Source organism: Dendrobates tinctorius, unplaced genomic scaffold (genome assembly GCF_039654945.1).
Source record: "Dendrobates tinctorius isolate UK_male_01 unplaced genomic scaffold, ASM3965494v1 ptg000377l, whole genome shotgun sequence".
NCBI lineage: Eukaryota > Metazoa > Chordata > Amphibia > Anura > Dendrobatidae > Dendrobates > Dendrobates tinctorius.
Genome location: NW_027362043.1, coordinates 1770905 through 1788542, shown reverse-complemented (window position 1 = coordinate 1788542; position 17638 = coordinate 1770905). Strand labels below are relative to the sequence as shown.

At 39.0% G+C, this 17638-nt stretch overlaps 1 protein-coding gene across 1 annotated transcript in view; it reads left to right on the top strand.

Moving 5' to 3' along the window:
* Window positions 1–17638, top strand: part of LOC141075888 (cartilage oligomeric matrix protein-like) — a 579419-nt gene that overhangs the window by 517680 nt on the left and 44101 nt on the right. Inside the window, exons 15-18 of the mRNA XM_073563079.1 lie at window positions 8834–8882; window positions 15043–15239; window positions 16281–16453; window positions 17329–17468. Coding sequence (XP_073419180.1) covers window positions 8834–8882; window positions 15043–15239; window positions 16281–16453; window positions 17329–17468 — 559 coding nt within the window. The remainder of the gene's footprint in view (window positions 1–8833; window positions 8883–15042; window positions 15240–16280; window positions 16454–17328; window positions 17469–17638) is intronic.

Sequence of the window (17638 nt, the reverse complement as noted above, 5' to 3'; positions counted from 1 at the left end):
GTATAAAAAGACACCTGTGCACACCCTCAAACAGTCTGACTCCAAACTCCACTATGGTGAAGACCAAAGAGCTGTCAAAGGACACCAGAAACAAAATTGTAGCCCTGCACCAGGCTGGGAAGACTGAATCTGCAATAGCCAACCAGCTTGGAGTGAAGAAATCAACTGTGGGAGCAATAATTAGAAAATGGAAGACATACAAGACCACTGATAATCTCCCTCGATCTGGTGCTCCACGCAAAATCCCACCCCGTGGGGTCAGAATGATCACAAGAACGGTGAGCAAAAATCCCAGAACCACGCGGGGGGACCTAGTGAATGAACTGCAGAGAGCTGGGACCAATGTAACAAGGCCTACCATAAGTAACACACTACGCCACCATGGACTCAGATCCTGCAGTGCCAGACGTGTCCCACTGCTTAAGCCTGTACATGTCCGGGCCAGTCTGAAGTTTGCTAGAGAGCATTTGGATGATCCAGAGGAGTTTTGGGAGAATGTCCTATGGTCTGATGAAACCAAACTGGAACTGTTTGGTAGAAACACAACTTGTGTTTGGAGGAAAAAGAATACTGAGTTGCATCCATCAAACACCATACCTACTGTAAAGCATGGTGGTGGAAACATCATGCTTTGGGGCTGTTTCTCTGCAAAGGGGCCAGGACGACTGATCCGGGTACATGAAAGAATGAATGGGGCCATGTATCGTGAGATTTTGAGTGCAAACCTCCTTCCATCAGCAAGGGCATTGAAGATGAAACATGGCTGGGTCTTTCAACATGACAATGATCCAAAGCACACCGCCAGGGCAACGAAGGAGTGGCTTCGTAAGAAGCATTTCAAGGTCCTGGAGTGGCCTAGCCAGTCTCCAGATCTCAACCCTATAGAAAACCTTTGGATGGAGTTGAAAGTCCGTGTTGCCAAGCGAAAAGCCAAAAACATCACTGCTCTAGAGGAGATCTGCATGGAGGAATGGGCCAACATACCAAAAACAGTGTGTGGCAACCTTGTGAAGACTTACAGAAAACGTTTGACCTCTGTCATGGCCAACAAAGGATATATCACAAAGTATTGAGATGAAATTTTGTTTCTGACCAAATACTTATTTTCCACCATAATATGCAAATAAAATGAAAAAAAAACAGACAATGTGATTTTCTGGATTTTTTTTTCTCAGTTTGTCTCCCATAGTTGAGGTCTACCAATGATGTAAATTACAGACGCCTCTCATCTTTTTAAGTGGTGGAACTTGCACTATTGCTGACTGACTAAATACTTTTTTTCCCCACTGTATATATATATATATATACACACACAAGTCATTGAGATAAACATATATATATATATATATATATATTTCACAGAGTTCTTCATAGCAGAATAGCCGCTAATTAAATTGCCGGCTTCTATTAAATCATTCCCCAACCCGACATGAAATGACACATGGTTTACATTCAGTAAACCATTTCATTTCATGTTTTTTTATATGTCCCTGACTAATAATTAGATGAGGGGTTGTGTGCAAAATTTGGGAGTTGTAGTTGTTATTTTAAGGGGTTAATTCGTTGTTAAAAAATGCGTGGGCTTCCCATTGCCCTGTAGCAGTGGCGAATGGGTTAATCTAACTAAGGGTTAATGTCACCTTACAATCGAATGGTGACATTAACCCTTTGTTAGATTAACCCACTCGCCACCAATATAGGGCAATGGGAAGCCCACACATTTTTTAACAACGAATTAACCCCTTAAAATAACAACTACATCTCCCAAATTTTGCACACAAACCCGCATCTAATTATTAGTCAAGGACATATTAAAAAACATGAAATGAAATGCTTTACTGAATGTAAACCATGTGTCATTTCATGTCGGGTTGGGGAATGATTTAATAGAAGCCGGCAATTTAATTAGTGGCTATTCTGCTATGAAGAACTCTGTGAAATATAAATATATATATATATGTTTGTCACAATGCCATGTATATATATATATGTATTCTATGTGTATATATCTATTCTTTCTTTATTAAACCTGTCAGTGTGAGTTTACTGTATAGCGCACTGAATTGCCGGCTTTTCTAAAAGACACCGGGTGCGTATTTCTCGCAAGTCACATGTGTGGTCCGTGTGTAATCCGTATTTTTTGTGCACCCATAGACTTGCATTGGCGTATTACGGGCATAGTACGCTGACAATCGCAGCATGCTGCGATTGGCACGGACCGTAGAATACGCCAGAGAAATATACGGCTGTTGGGAGTAAACCCATAGAAAATAATTTGTCCGTGTGTAATGCGTGCTTTTAACGCCTCTCACTCCTCCTTATTCCTCGCCAGTGTGACCCCGGCCTTAGTTTGTATATTGACATCTTTTCTGGCATGAACTGAAAGTGAGATGTGAATACAGCCTTACACAGTACAGTATTTAGTGTTATTGTGCTATATCACAGATTTGAGTATGTTTCGTTGAGTGCATAATGTGTGTGTGGTGTATATTATATAATATATTGTATTATATGTTATAGTACATATTTTGTACAATTCAGGACCCCTTAAAGGGAACCTGACAGCAGGACTATCCTGTAGAAAGTAGGGTGAGCGCTTTTATCAGCTTGTATCATCACAAAGCTCTGTGGTAAAATTAATTTTGATTTCAGTATTCATGTAAGCAAACTAGTCCAAGACCACGTCACTCTATCCCACAGTGTGCTAGTATCGTGCCCACAGCAGCATCTTTGATATCTCAGCATATGCACGGAGGAGGAGAACAGGGACTTCTAATCCTCCTTCCTGCACATGCTCAGAGTTTAATAATGTCTCTGTAGGCACAATACCTGAACACCATCTTTTTGAAACTTCTGCTTTACATACTTCTGCTGTGGTGCTTTGTAAGAGCTCTTTTACATGTGTTTTCGGTATGTATGGTGACAGTTTTCTCATGTACCGGTGACACTGTTAACTGTGATGAACTTACTGAGCTGAACTGCGGTGAACTCACTTACTTTTACTCATGATGCTGAGGTAACTGCAGTTCAGGGACCCGGCTGGGAATGAAGCCTCAGTGATCAGAGGTAACCTTGATGAAGTCACCGCTGGTCACTGATGGTGCACTCACACCAGCTCATTCATCAGTGGTTCTCAGTCTGGACAGTCATATCTTGGCACTGTCGAGGCTGAAAACTGTTTATCCCCAGACATGGATTTCAGTTTTGGACAGAACGACGGACAGGTGAGGGATATAGTTGTTTTTTTATTTTATTTTCATTACAGGAGACGAGGGATTCAGTGGAATAGGGCGTTAAGTGAGTTTAACTGTGTTTATTTTTAAATAAAAAAGCAAACGTGTGTTTTGTTTTTATTTCGATTAACCCCTTAACGACTGTTGATACGTATTTTAACAGCAGCAGTTAAAGGCACTTTTTCCTCAGTGCCGCTTTTTAACGCTGATAAGAAATAAGGGCATAACGCCCCCCAGCCTCAGAAAATCTCCACGGTCTTGGCTACTGGGGGTAGCTAGGACCCTGGAGAACATGATCAGGGCTGGTTTTTACAGTCCCCTGTCACGTTATCACTGTTATTCACCGAATAACGGCAATCACGCAAAAAAAAATGGTCCGATTTATAATTTATTTCTCTCTCCTCTGATATAATCTAGCACCTATCCATCCTCTGGCCCTCCTGCTCTATCCAATCTAACAAAAAGGAAGCACACTGTAGTGTCATAACATGTAAACATGAAAAATGAATTGCATTACTGCATTAGAAGTATGAAAAATTGAGAAAGTTTAGCGCATAAAATGGCCACGTTATGTGTACCTGGAAGCCACGGTAAGGCATTTCTCATTTTCCAGGACCCTATCTAATGCCAAACCTCACTTAGACTGAAGTCTTCATCTGAATGGGTACCTACAGTTGTGGCCAAAAGTATTGACACCCCTGCAATTCTGTAAGATAATACTCAGTTTCTTCCTGAAAATGATTGCAAACACAAATTCGTTTGTATTATTATCTTCATTTAATTTGTCTTAAATGAAAAAGCACAAAAAGAATTGTCCTAAAGCCAAATTGGATATAATTCCACACCAAACATAAAAAAGAGGTTGGATAAAAGTATTGGCACTGTCAGAAAAATCATGTGATTCTTCTCTAATTTGTGTAATTAACAGCACCTGTAACTTACCTGTGGCACCTAACAGGTGCTGGCAATAACTAAATCACACTTGCAGCCAGTTGACATGGATTAAAGTTGACTCAACCTCTGTCCTCTCTCCTTGTGTGTACCACATTGAGCATGGAGAAAAGAAAGAAGACCAAAGAACTGTCTGAGGACTTGAGAAACCAAATTTTGAGAAAGCATGAGCAATTTCAAGGCTACAAGTCCATCTCCAAAGACCTGAATGTTCCTGTGTCTACCGTGCGCAGTGTCATCAAGAAGTTTAAAGCCCATGGCACTGTGGCTAACCTCCCTAGATGTGGACGGAAAAGAAAAATTGACAAGAGATTTCAACGCAAGATTGTGCGGATGTTGGATAAAGAACCTCGACTAACATCTAAACAAGTTCAAGCTGCCCTGCAGTCTGAGGGTACAACAGTGTCAACCCGTACTATCTGCCGGCATCTGAATGAAAAGGGACTGTAAGGTAGGAGACCCAGGAAGACCCCACTTCTTACCCCGAGACATAAAAAAGCCAGGCTGGAGTTTGCCAAAACTTACCTGAAAAAGCCTAAAACGTTTTGAAAGAATGTTCTCTGGTCAGATGAGACAAAAGTAGAGCTTTTTGGGCAAAGGCATCAACATAGAGTTTACAGGAGAAAAAAAGAGGCATTCAAAGAAAAGAACACGGTCCCTACAGTCAAACATGGCAGAGGTTCCCTGATGTTTTGGGGTTGCTTTGCTGCCTCTGGCACTGGATTGCTTGACCGTGTGCATGGCATTATGAAGTCTGAAGACTACCAACAAATTTTGCAGCATAATGTAGGGCCCAGTGTGAGAAAGCTGGGTCTCCCTCAGATGTCATGGGTCTTCCAGCAGGACAATAACCCAAAACACACTCAAAAAGCACTAGAAAATGGTTTGAGAGAAAGCACTGGAGACTTCTAAGGTGGCCAGCAATGAGTCCAGACCTGAATCCCATAGAACACCTGTGGGGAGATCTAAAAATGGCAGTTTGGCGAAGGCACCCTTCAAATATCAGGGACCTGGAGCAGTTTACCAAAGAACAATGGTCTAAAATTCCAGCAGAGCATTGTAAGAAACTCATTGATGGTTACCGGAAGCAGTTAGTCGCAGTTATTTTGGCTAAAGGTTGTGCAACCAAGTATTAGGCTGAGGGTACCAATACTTTTGTTTGGCCCATTTTTGAAGTTTTGTGTGAAATGATCAATGTTTTGCTTTCTGCTCCATTCTCTTTTGTGTTTTTTTCATTTAAGACAAATTAAATGAAGATAATAATACCAAAGAATTTGTGTTTGCAATCATTTTCAGGAAGAAACTGAGTATTATCTGACAGAATTGCAGGGGTATCAATACTTTTGGCCACAACTGTATGTAAATCCTCTGTTTAGACTGAAGTCTATAACTCTATGGAGGGGTAGTGGCCCTGCTTTGATTAAAAATGCCTGCGGCTAACAGGTGGAGTGCTCAGTCAGAAGGTTATCCCCCAGCCCTCCACATCATCTTCCTGGAACAAAATGGTGGGCACGTGTACATGTGCCCGCCGAGATCTACCTGCCAGTACACAGTTAAGGTAGGACATTTTTCCTATTGGTTCCTTTTGATCACTGTAATTGGGGTTAGGGTTGTGTAAGGGTTAGAGGTGTATTAGGGTTAGGGTTGTGTTAGGGTTGGAGTTAGAATTGGGGGTTTTCAAAAGTAAACAAAATGATGACGATATGACGGCTAGTGTTGAGCACAAGTGCTTGCTACTCAAGTTTGCATTGGGTGTTCAGAAATGCACTGAGTATCGCAGATCACTGCATTTTTTTGGGATGTCTAACAGCCACGAAACAGGCAAGGCAAGGACTTGAGCATGTCAATTGAGCACCTGCGATATTTGGTGTATGCCCGAGCGCCCGATGCAAACTGGAGTAGCAAGAGAGGTGTGGTTTCCAAAATGGGGTAACTTGAGGGGGGTTTCCACTATTTAGGCACATAAGGGGCTCTCCAAACACAACATGGTGCCCACTATCGATTCCAGACAATTTTGCGTTCAAAAAGTCAAATGGTGCTCCCTGCTAATTTTTTTCTTCCACATAGCTTCTGTTCTCGTGAAGCACTTGAAGGGATAATAAACTTCTTGAATGTGGTTTTGAGCACCTTGAAGGGTGCAGTTTTTAGAATGATGTCACGTTTGGGTACTTTCTGCCATATTGACCCATCAAAGTCACTTCAAATGTGATGTAGTCCCTAAAAAAAGAAGGTTTTGTAAATTTTGCTGGAAAAATGAAAAACCGTTGGTCAACTTTTAACCCTTATAATGTCCTAACAAAAAAAAATATGTTTCCAAAATTGTGCGATTGTGAAGTTGACATATGGGAAATGTCATGTATGAACTTTTTTGTGTGACATAACTCTCTGCTTTAAGGGCACAAAAATTAAACATTTGAAAATTGCAAATTCAAAATTTTTGCCAAATTTCCATTTTTTTTCCTAAATAAGCGTGAGTCATATCAAAGAAATTTTACCATTATAATGATGTATAATATGTCATGAAAACACAGTCTCAATATCAGTGGGATCTGTTGAGGCGATCCAGAGTTATAACCTCATAAAGTGACACTGGTCAGAATTGTAAAATTGTCTTGGTCATTAATGTCAAAATGGTCTCAGTCAATAAGGGGTTAAATGACTTTATTCTTTCTGTGTCTTTATTTACAATACAACTATAGGATTAGTAATAGATAAGAGTCTTAAGCCCCGTTACACACTACGATATCGCTAGCAATATCGCTGTAAATTCACCGATTTTGTGACGTTGCAGCGATATTGCTAGCGATTTCGCTGCATGTGATACTTACCTCCGACCGGCTCCCCCGCTGGTTATCGCTGATCGCGCGAGAAGCTCCTGGACCATTCCTCTTCGGCCACTTCCTGCGGCACTTCCTGTGGCGCCGACGAACGACACGTGGAGCCGGGCGGGAGGACGCAGGATCGCCGCGTCTGACAGGTAAGTAGCGATCCCCGACCCCAGCGATATAGCTAGTGAGATCTGCCTGTGTGGCAGCTCACTAGCGACCACCTAGCGATGCACCAGCGATCCTGACCGCGTCACATCGCTAGTCGGGATCGCTGGTACATCGCTAGGTGCAACGGTACCCTTAGGCCTCTTTCACACTTCAGTCTTTTGACGTCACTTGAAATCTGCCAAAGTGTGAAAAAATGGATCCGTTTCCGCTATGTAAAAAATGGATGCACCGAATCCGTTTTGTTGACGGATCCGCCAATGTATGAAATTTAAAGAAACAGAACTCTGGAAGAGAGAGAGAGATAATTAAAAAATACAACTTGGGGACCCCTCGGTTCTTGATAACCGGCCTTGCTACAGCTGACAGCCTAGGGTTGCAGCCCGCAACTGTCAGTTTTGCCTGGCCGGTTATCAAAAATAAAGGGTAACCCACATCTTTTATTTATTTCTAGCGCAGACAGTGGTTGATGAATACTCCCATTAGCCGCCACCTGCTCTCGTTGTTATCAGTTGAATTCAACTCTCAACATTCTCCCCTGATAGCGCTGATCACATTGCGAGCATGGGACAATTATGTGAGCTGTCTTCAACACCCAGCGCTGGGGAATAGCACAGGTGTACCGCTGATTTCCAGGTGCTGATGCGTGTGATACTGATGCGGAACATGAGCGGCATGCAGTTACCACACGTATTAAACACACGTACACGGTTATCTCCAGTACTGTTTTTTCCAGTACCACAAATATCAGGATTTGTGAAAGAGTCCTAATACAGGCTGATAAAGCGCACCCAAAACCATCTAGGAGTACATCCTGCTGTCAAGTTCCCTTTAAGCATTCATCCACACAAGTCAGATACAGAGAACACTTTATGTCCTGAAAATCTGCAATGTATTACAATAACAAATCTGCATGATAGTTCCTCATGAGATCAGCGGGGGTCCGACACACCTATCGACCTATTGAAATCTGCTTTGGTGGTTGCAGGATATAAGCAGTGTCCTACAACATTATGGACTTAATTAAGGGGGTCTCTTTGTGCCAGAATGGAAAATCACGCTTATTAACACAGAGCATCCATGCACTACCTGGGGGACATTAGTCCCTAGAATATTGAAAAAGTAATGAAAAAATAAAAAGGTGAAGGCAGTAACAGCATGTGTGTAAAGAAATGCTTTTAAAAAAAATCTGATCTTTAAGCCCCAAATAACTCCAGTCAGTAATTGTTTAAATTACGACACATTACTTTACTGACAAAGTGACTGTAGAATATTGCAAAGGAGTAGCTGACAGGTTAAAAGAGGGCCTTTCACAAGAATTTTTTTCTGCTGGGTTGCTCAGTTATGCCCCTCAGTAATAAAGATTCAAAATTACCCTTCAGCTAGCTGTTACTCCGTTTAAATGAAAACATATAATGAACGGTCCCCTTTAAATGACATACAACAATGTCTCCAAGACCTTTTTTACATTGTGTGCATTCAACTTATTTGTAATCATTTTCTACAAGCCCTTATAACAAATGTGCTGAAAAGTAAAATTGTTTCAGTAAATTCTAAAAGGCCTCCTAATATCTAGAATTAACTGAGAATGACAGCTGTTTTGAAAATATCTAACACTGTTCATCTTACAGTTTGTTAAATGTTTCCATGTTCCAGGGTATGGAGATTGTCCAAACGATGAATAGTGACCCAGGACTTGCAGTTGGTAAGATTGTTTTATTTAAATATATAAATATGACTATTTTTGAACTTAAAATATCAGATATGCAAATAAAATGTAAAAGACATGTCCAGCAAAAATAAATGATAACCTATTGTGACAAAGTAAAGTGCTGGAGGGGAGATATGTGTCACTAGGTTTAATGGCGTCAGTGATATAAAACACTGAGTTTTATCCTCCAGCACACTAAGTGTTGAGAGGGGTTAAGCTAATTTATATAATGGACTGGCTTTAATGTGGACATCCATAGAGTGGGTGGGAGGATGTCCACCTTATCTTCACCCCAGGGTGTGGTCTGGGGCTTAAATAGCTGTGCTCCAGATGCAGTCTTGGTTCAGCAGGTCTGGAAAGAGGATATCCAGTGGTTTGTATCCTGAGGATGAAAGACTGAACCTGTGTTGCTCCAGAGCGGGCAGCTCCCAGCAAATGTGTGGACTGTGTACAGAAGTTTTATTTTCTTTGTTGTTTTCCTGTTTGTGCCTGAAGAACTGTATTTTCCTTTCCCCTTCTTGTTGGTTTATGTCACCATATAATAAACCAACTGAAGATTTAAAAAGACAGTGTTCCTGTTTTGTACTTCTGTGTACTTCTGAGTGAGTTAAACTGCTACACTATCTACAGTGCATTTGTGAAATTGTTACCCGGTGGTTATTCGACCACTGGGACCCTCACCGATCGTCAGAATGGGGAACTTTTATCCCAGTTACGAAAAGAAGCAGCAGGTTGGATGTCTGACCACAGCTCCATTCTAGTTGGAGCAGTAGCTAAGTATGCTCTCTTCCCCCACTATTCTAAAGGGGATAAAATCCCCCATTCTGATGTTTTTTGAGGGTCCCAGTGGTAAGACCCCTACCAATCAACTACTTATCACAAATCCATATAGGTGATAAATTGTTTTAGACAGACAACTCCTTTAATGTAATTTATGAACATTATATACAAATTTAACAGCACTAATATTTTCTTGCTATTTATTTATTATTAAAAATTGTGCACAAAACCAATGAATAATACATTTCATCAGATACGTTTTCCACAGTAATTTAAATTAAGACCTCTAAAGGATCCTTAAAAAGTTAAATGGACAGAATCAGAGGCTCCTTTGACCCATTTGGCAGGGCTGAGATAGGAAATGGTGCTACAGTGTATACTCAAGTATAAGAAACAGAAAAAAAAGGTATTCCAGCTCATTCATCCAAATGAGGTCACTCCGGAGTTGGCAGGGTGCGGTGCACAGACATGGAGATCCTGAGCTGACTCCCAGGTGAATAAACCATATACAAAAAAGAGGAAGTCCAGTCACCAGCAAAATGGCGTCTTTTGATAGAGGAAAATTAGGCTATGACAATAAAAAAAATGTATCTTTTATTGTAATTTCATAAAAACATCTTGCTTACGCTGTTTCAGACCACACAGGGTCTTTAGTTATAGCAAGTAACAAACTATACACAGACAAATTTTATACAAAAAGGAAGGAGGTATACCCAATCACAATGAGACTACAATGAACATAATTATCACAAACACATGTGTCTGTATAAAATCACATACAAATAAAACATATATATATATTATACAGCAACAAAAAAGATATATACAGTGCTGTGCAAATTAATTGGGACAAAGCATTTTTTTAAGTAAAATCGTAAGTTGGTTACCAGTCAGTGATTCCAACCAGTTTTAACTGCTTTGAACAGGTGTGTATATTCACAATAATTCTCATCTCCCTCACTGAAAAAGAAAGAGTATAAGTACAAATTGAATCAATAGTTTGACTTTTCACAAAATTCCCAATATTATCTAGTCACATTTTTCATACACAGATGCAGAGAAAAAAATTACATTTAAAAAAAAAAAATAACATGTTTTTTTGCAGATCTGTCAGTTTAATTCATATAGACTAATAATAATATAGGTGGTCTGTCTTATAATTCAAACCTGCTGGGAAACTTGTGTTAAGTACTGCTATCCAATAAATTTCCCGGGCCCGCAATAACGCTACTCTGTCTCCTCCCCGATACGTTTTTTTTTACACATTCAATAATACAAGCTGACAATGCTGATGTATCCCCTAGCTGCATTTCCAAAAAGTGTCTTGAGACACCTGAAAGGGATTTTTTATTTTATATCTCCCCCTAGTAGGTATAGAACCCGCAATATGTTCAGCCAGTCTGGATTTGAATCAACGACAGATTGAGCCAACATATTGTAGCTTGCAGCTGTCACAGGTTAAAACATAAACTACAAACTTGGTGTTACAATTCAAAAATGTGAATATATTATATTTTTTGGCTGAAGGCATTGGAGAAAGAGCTCATGATTTCATGACAAATTTGCAGGCGTTACATCTAGGTAGGCCGCATTTATAGCAGAGTTGTAAATCCAACCATGTATGTTTATTTTAAATGTACTGGGAGAAAATTTATTAGCTAATGTCATTGATTTCCTAGCTACAAATCTAACTCCTTCACCCAACACAGACGCCAGTTTTTTATCCTGTTGTAATAATGGAAGATTTTGTTTTATTATGGCCACATTGTCATTAAAATCTGTAGAGTAAAAGGAGTAGAAAAACAATTGGTATAGGGGAATGTTGGCAGCGGATTATTCAGGATACACTCCAAGCGTGTGACAACACAGCTTCTTTATTCAGGAACAATATATAAGCTTAAAAGATCAGAAATAAAACATTTGTGTGTCTCTATTTGTGCATCATCTACAGCAGGCTGCTTCTCTCATACACAGACACAGGAAAACAGGAAATACAGTCACATGTTATCACTGTGTGAGCCTCTGGGAGTTTTTTTTGTTCTAACTTTATGAACAGCATACAAATCTAGCAACTAAACACTCATAGACAGGAATGGAGTTGTTGCATCATATACCAATAGGGAATCATTGCCAGTAGTTTCCTTAAAAAGGCAATCATTGTGGGACTTCTAATTACAAATGGATTCACCACGCTTTATCACATTTTTTGAATAATCCTTTGTTTAAATCGTTTAGAGATTATACCACGCTCAAATTTGAAAGATTGCTCTGTAGATTAAGCTCTTTTTGCTCTAAAAAATTCCCCTTTTGGAAAATTTTTAATTAAATGTGTTGGGTGTGAACTTGAAGCATGCAGAAGAGTGTTACCTGCACCCGGTTTCCTATAGAGTTTAGTGTCAATTTTTGCAGTAGATTTATTACCCACAAGATGAATATCCAGGAAAAAAGTGATGTTGTTTTTTCTCTCTGAAATAAACTTTAAATTGCGATCATTATTATCCAAGTACTTGAAAAAAGCATCACAATTTATTTTAGTTTTTTGCACATTAAAGATCAGAACACCAATGTAACGACCCGTCCAAATTATAGCCTCTGAGAAAGGATTTTTCCACTGAAATAAGAAAATCCTTCTCCCATGATGCATTTAAATGTTTGACAGTGCAGGTGAACATTTATGTCCCATAGGGCAACCTTGGATCTGTAAAAAGAATTGCCCATTAAACAAAAAATTAGTTGTGGAATAGTAAAAATGAAATAGTGGAAGCAATAAATTCAATCACGATACCTGGCAATTTGCTCTACGTTCTTAGATATCTAATAGTCACCTGAATAGTCAATTCATGCGGCATACACAAATATAGAGATTTCACATCACTGGTTATCCATTCATAGTCGTCAGACCATTTCAAGCCATCAATTACACACAGAAAACTTTGCATCTTTTATATAAGATGGATTGAATTGCTGTATTAAGTCTCTGTGTATCCGGTGAATTGAATCCCACTAGCTGGATGGCTGCCATTTCACTGTTCTGGTAGAGCTGTGGTGATCGTGCTGCTCAGAAAGTGCAGCAGTGCCATCGAGAGCTGTGTGTACGATAAAACTTCAAGGTCTTTCTCCTCACAAAGAAGTTATCATGGGATCTCTTTGTTTGGTGTGGAGAGAGACCTTGATGTGTTCTCATATGTGTGGTTGCAGGGGACACAGACGCACTTTCTGAGAAGGCCAATCACTGCTACTCCACCAGCAATAGATATATTATTACAGTTTTCCCTGCTTGTCAGCAGCTTCGTGATCTATCACTATCTGGCTTTTGCACTGGTCAGGGTATTTTCACACCGATCACTGTATAGACCAGTGTGACAGTGAATGGTAGTGAAGCTGCAACTGGCAGGGAAAAGTCTTCTGATAAATCAGTGGTATGTCAGTGTGATCTCCAAGCTCACATGTCACAGCACTGAAGATGGCATCTGTTCTGAGCAGTGAGAACATGCTGCCCAGAACAGACACGTCACTTCCGTGCTGTGCCGCGACATAGGTGGCAATTTTATACTGATAGTCAAATAAGCATATCATTTGCATAATTTTTGCCACTGACAAAAAACCCTTTCCTCATTCATTTTATTTTATATATATTTAGAATTTAGATTATTGTTTAACTAGTAATATACAATATTAACATGAAAAAATTGGAGTAATATTTGGTGATACACCCTTTAATGGCAGACGTTAAAGCGTGCCTATTAGCTGCCAATAAAAGGTTAATGACTATTATGAAAAGTCAGATTGATTGTCATTAGCAAGGGAAAAGTAGTTATGTTTGCTGAGAAGGTAAACTGAATCACTAGGGTAGTCGAGTATTCTCTTTTACAATTATTCTTACACAAACCAATAGTTCAAGTAAAAATAAAAACCTTTGTAATATATCTCATTACGAATATGTAACGCTCTCTCTTCCTGGACTAATTATTCCTTCAATTCACTTATAAATTCTGCTTCAGTGAGGATGAAATGATAGATGCTCTCTATAACATAGTCTGCGGATGTTGGCAGCGGATTATTCAGGATACTCTCCAAGCGTGTGACAACAGAGCTTCTTTATTCAGGAACAAACAGGAATAATATTTTTTTTAAGCTTAATAGAGCAGGAATAGATCATTTGTGTGTCTCTATCTTTGCAGCATCTACAGTGGGCTGCTTCTCTCATACACAGACACAGGAAAAAACAGGAAATACAGTCACATGCTCTCCCTGTGTGAGCCTCGGAGAGTTTTTCTTTTTGTTCTAACTTTACAAACAGCATAAAAATCTAGCAACTGAACACTCATAGACAGGAATGGAGTTGTTGCACCAAACATATTCCAACAACGGAACAAAGGCGGGAGATAGGATAGACACCGTAATCCTGCTGCAAGTTCAGTAACTGTTCCCTCATACCTCATTGATCCAATAATCCATTTCCTGAAGATGATTATACTAGTGGATTGGAAGTGAAACACCAAGACAGCAGCAGCAAGTACTCTATAGTAAGTTATATTACAAAGTTTCCTCTCTTTGGATGTACTTTATGCAAACAAAAATGTTTAAAAAAATAGTTACTTTTTAAGGATTTATGTTCTCTGAAGTAATCTAGGTTACATTTTGCTAGTAGATACAAGTCTTTTCTCCTCCTCACATATTTTCATGAAACCGTTTGTGAACCATATAAATGCTGTATGTCCAACATAACAAATTTAATTGCCATAAACACTACAATCAGAATGAAAAAAAATAATCAGAATGAAAAAAAAATAATTCAAATAATAGCAATAGTAACGTAATACTTTGTTCATTTGTCTTATATTTTAACTTGGACTGATTGGTGATGATTTATGAGATCCTCACTTCTTAAGCAGGTAAATAAATATCCCACTGTAATATGAAAGTTGTTTGGACAGGCAAAATAAGTGTCAGTGAATATGGATTTAAGCTTTTTGTTACTGAAAATGCTAACATACTCGACTGTAATGCAAACTAAATATCCACTATATAATCACTCTAATCCCATAATGAAGCTGTTTAGTATAATGTGTTTCTACTGCCTGTGTTTAGGTTAAAAATATTTAGAATTGAGAGTCTTCAGTGGTTGATGCCTTTTAATGGCTAACTGAAAAGATGGTAACAAATTACAAGCTTTCGAGACTACTCAGGTCTCTTCTCAGGCAAAAACTCTTTGCCTGATGAAGAGACCTGAGTAGTCCCGAAAGCTTGTAATTTGTTACCATCTTTTCAGTTAGCCATTAAAAGGCATCAACCACTGAAGACTCTCAATTCTAAATATTCTTCTATCTACTGGCTAACACGGTACAAAGATATACATCTTTCCTGTGTTTAGGTTACACAGCATTTAATGGAGTGGACTTTGAAGGAACATTTCATGTTAACACTGAAACTGATGACGATTATGCCGGATTTATATTTGGCTATCAGGACAGCTCTAGTTTCTATGCTGTAATGTGGAAACAGATGGAACAAACATACTGGCAAGCAAATCCTTTCAGAGCTGTGGCAGAACCTGGCATTCAGCTAAAGGTAAAAGAACAGAGAAATGTAGCATCTATTTTACTGAGTCTGAATGGGAGTGGGGGAATTCCAGAGATAAGGACAACTAAAAGGAAGAAGTGGTTATATAAAACATTAGATTTATTGATTCAAGTTTTCCCATTTTGGATGGTTGCCTGAGTTTTTAGAAGTTTCACATTTTATTTTATTTTGACATGTGAAAATGTAAAAAAATGGGCAAAAAATGAGTACAATAATTAGCTTATATAGTGATGTAGTCATACTAGTGTACTCTTGAATAATGGAGTACTATTAAGGAAACTAAGCCATTTAATATATAGTACTTATACAGGGTGGGCCATTTATGTGGATACACCTAAATAAAATGGGAATGGTTGGTGACCCAGATCGGCGCACTAAATTTGCAGAATGGTCAAAACAAAAATTGGAACAGGACCTTCAGTTTACACAGAACATTATGTTCAGTGGATGAGGCAACCTTTTTTGGGTGGGCCATTTATATTGATACACCTAAATAAAATGGGAATGGTGACAGTTTTCTTGCGTAGGGTGTCTTGCATTGAAATCTGCTGCAATGACCCAGGTACTGCGTTCACCAGACAGCAAGACAATTTCTATCTGTTCCTCACGTGTTAACCTCTGCAACATGTCAATGACTGTAAACAAAGAGAAACTTGTAAATAACTCACGAAAAAATAAAGTTATGTTAAAACCAAGCACACCATTGTTTTTCTTGTGAAATTCTCAATAAGTTTGATGTGTCACATGACCCTCCTCCCATTGAAAAAATAAAGTTGGATCCAAAATGGCCGACTTCAAAATGGCTGCCATGGTCACCACCCATCTTGAAAAGTTTTCCCCCTCCCATATACTAATGTGCCACAAACAGGAAGTTGATATCACCAATCATTCCCATTTTATTTAGGTGTATCCATATAAATGGCCCACCTTGTATTTTAAATACATTTAACCTTCTCCCAAGTACATAATGTACATACATTTACACAAATAGGAGTAATTAATTAAACACCATTTGCTGTTTTACATTAGGCTGTCAAATCAACTACTGGACCTGGGGAACAGCTCAGGAATTCTTTGTGGCATACAGGTGACACAGTAAGCCAGGTCAAACTGTTATGGAAAGATCCAAGAAATGTGGGATGGAAGGATAAGACATCATACCGTTGGGTCTTGCAACACAGGCCATCAGTGGGCTACATCAGGTATATACTCTATAGCCTTAATTTTCATCTTCAGTTCTAAATTACCACCAATACCTTATGATTTGAGGATATCCAATATTGAGGACAAATGTGGAATTCTTTCTGAAGTAACGGTATCCACTAGAGTTCATCAAAAAGATTTGGAAGAACCTCATTGTGGTGGCACTTAATATGCCACCAGGCCTACTGATGAGAAGAGGCCTTTGGAATACAGGTACTAGGAAGTTCTCAAGACTCTGATCCATTACCAGGTTGCCAGGTACTACGAACATGTCCACTGAACCTCAGTTCCGAGAATTCTTTTACTCAGCTTCAGTATTTATACAAATAGTGGCTTTACCACCTGAAAAAATCGTCCAACCAAAACTCAACATGCACATTACTAATCCTAATTACATGACTGCTTAAAGAACTTGAGGACAGGGGTTGAAGATTTTGCACTTACTATACTAAATGGATAATCATGCTGCTACATAGAAGTAGCAAAATAGAACTTAAGGATTTCGCAGGATGAAAGAAAGCATAGTTAAGAGGGATATGCCAGGCAAATGTAGAATCTTCTGGCAGTTGTGACTGCTAACAACACTACTGACTTTTTCTCAAATCGTTTGAAACAGTAATTCACTAAATAATCAGATACAATCTGTTCAGCTTAGGGCACATTCTGTTACTAAAATACAGGGAGCATTGATTCGCATTTTCTTCATCTCTGTTGCAGATTAGTCACTATGCTACATGTTATTTCATGACAAACCATCATGTTGTTTGCACTTTGCAACTATGGACACTATGTATATTATTGAGCACAACTGCAATAACTGAACTTGAAGTCATCTTTCATTTTAATCTCTTATCATTTATGTACTTCCTTCCAGGGTAAAGTTTTTTGAAGGTGCAGAACCTGTAGCAGATTCCGGGGTTGTACTGGACACCACTATGAGAGGTGGACGTCTTGGAGTTTTTTGTTTCTCCCAGGAAAACATTATTTGGTCTAACCTAAGATATCGTTGTAATGGTGAGTTGGAATTTGGTTTTGGCATTTATTTAATAAAGGATTTCTCATTACTTTTACATTTTATCGCTTAGGAGAGCGACTCTTGGGAAATTATGTACAATTTCATAAAACAAGTGAATCCACAACTTTTTAAAATTCACTTTTTGACATGAATTATATGAAACAAGTAA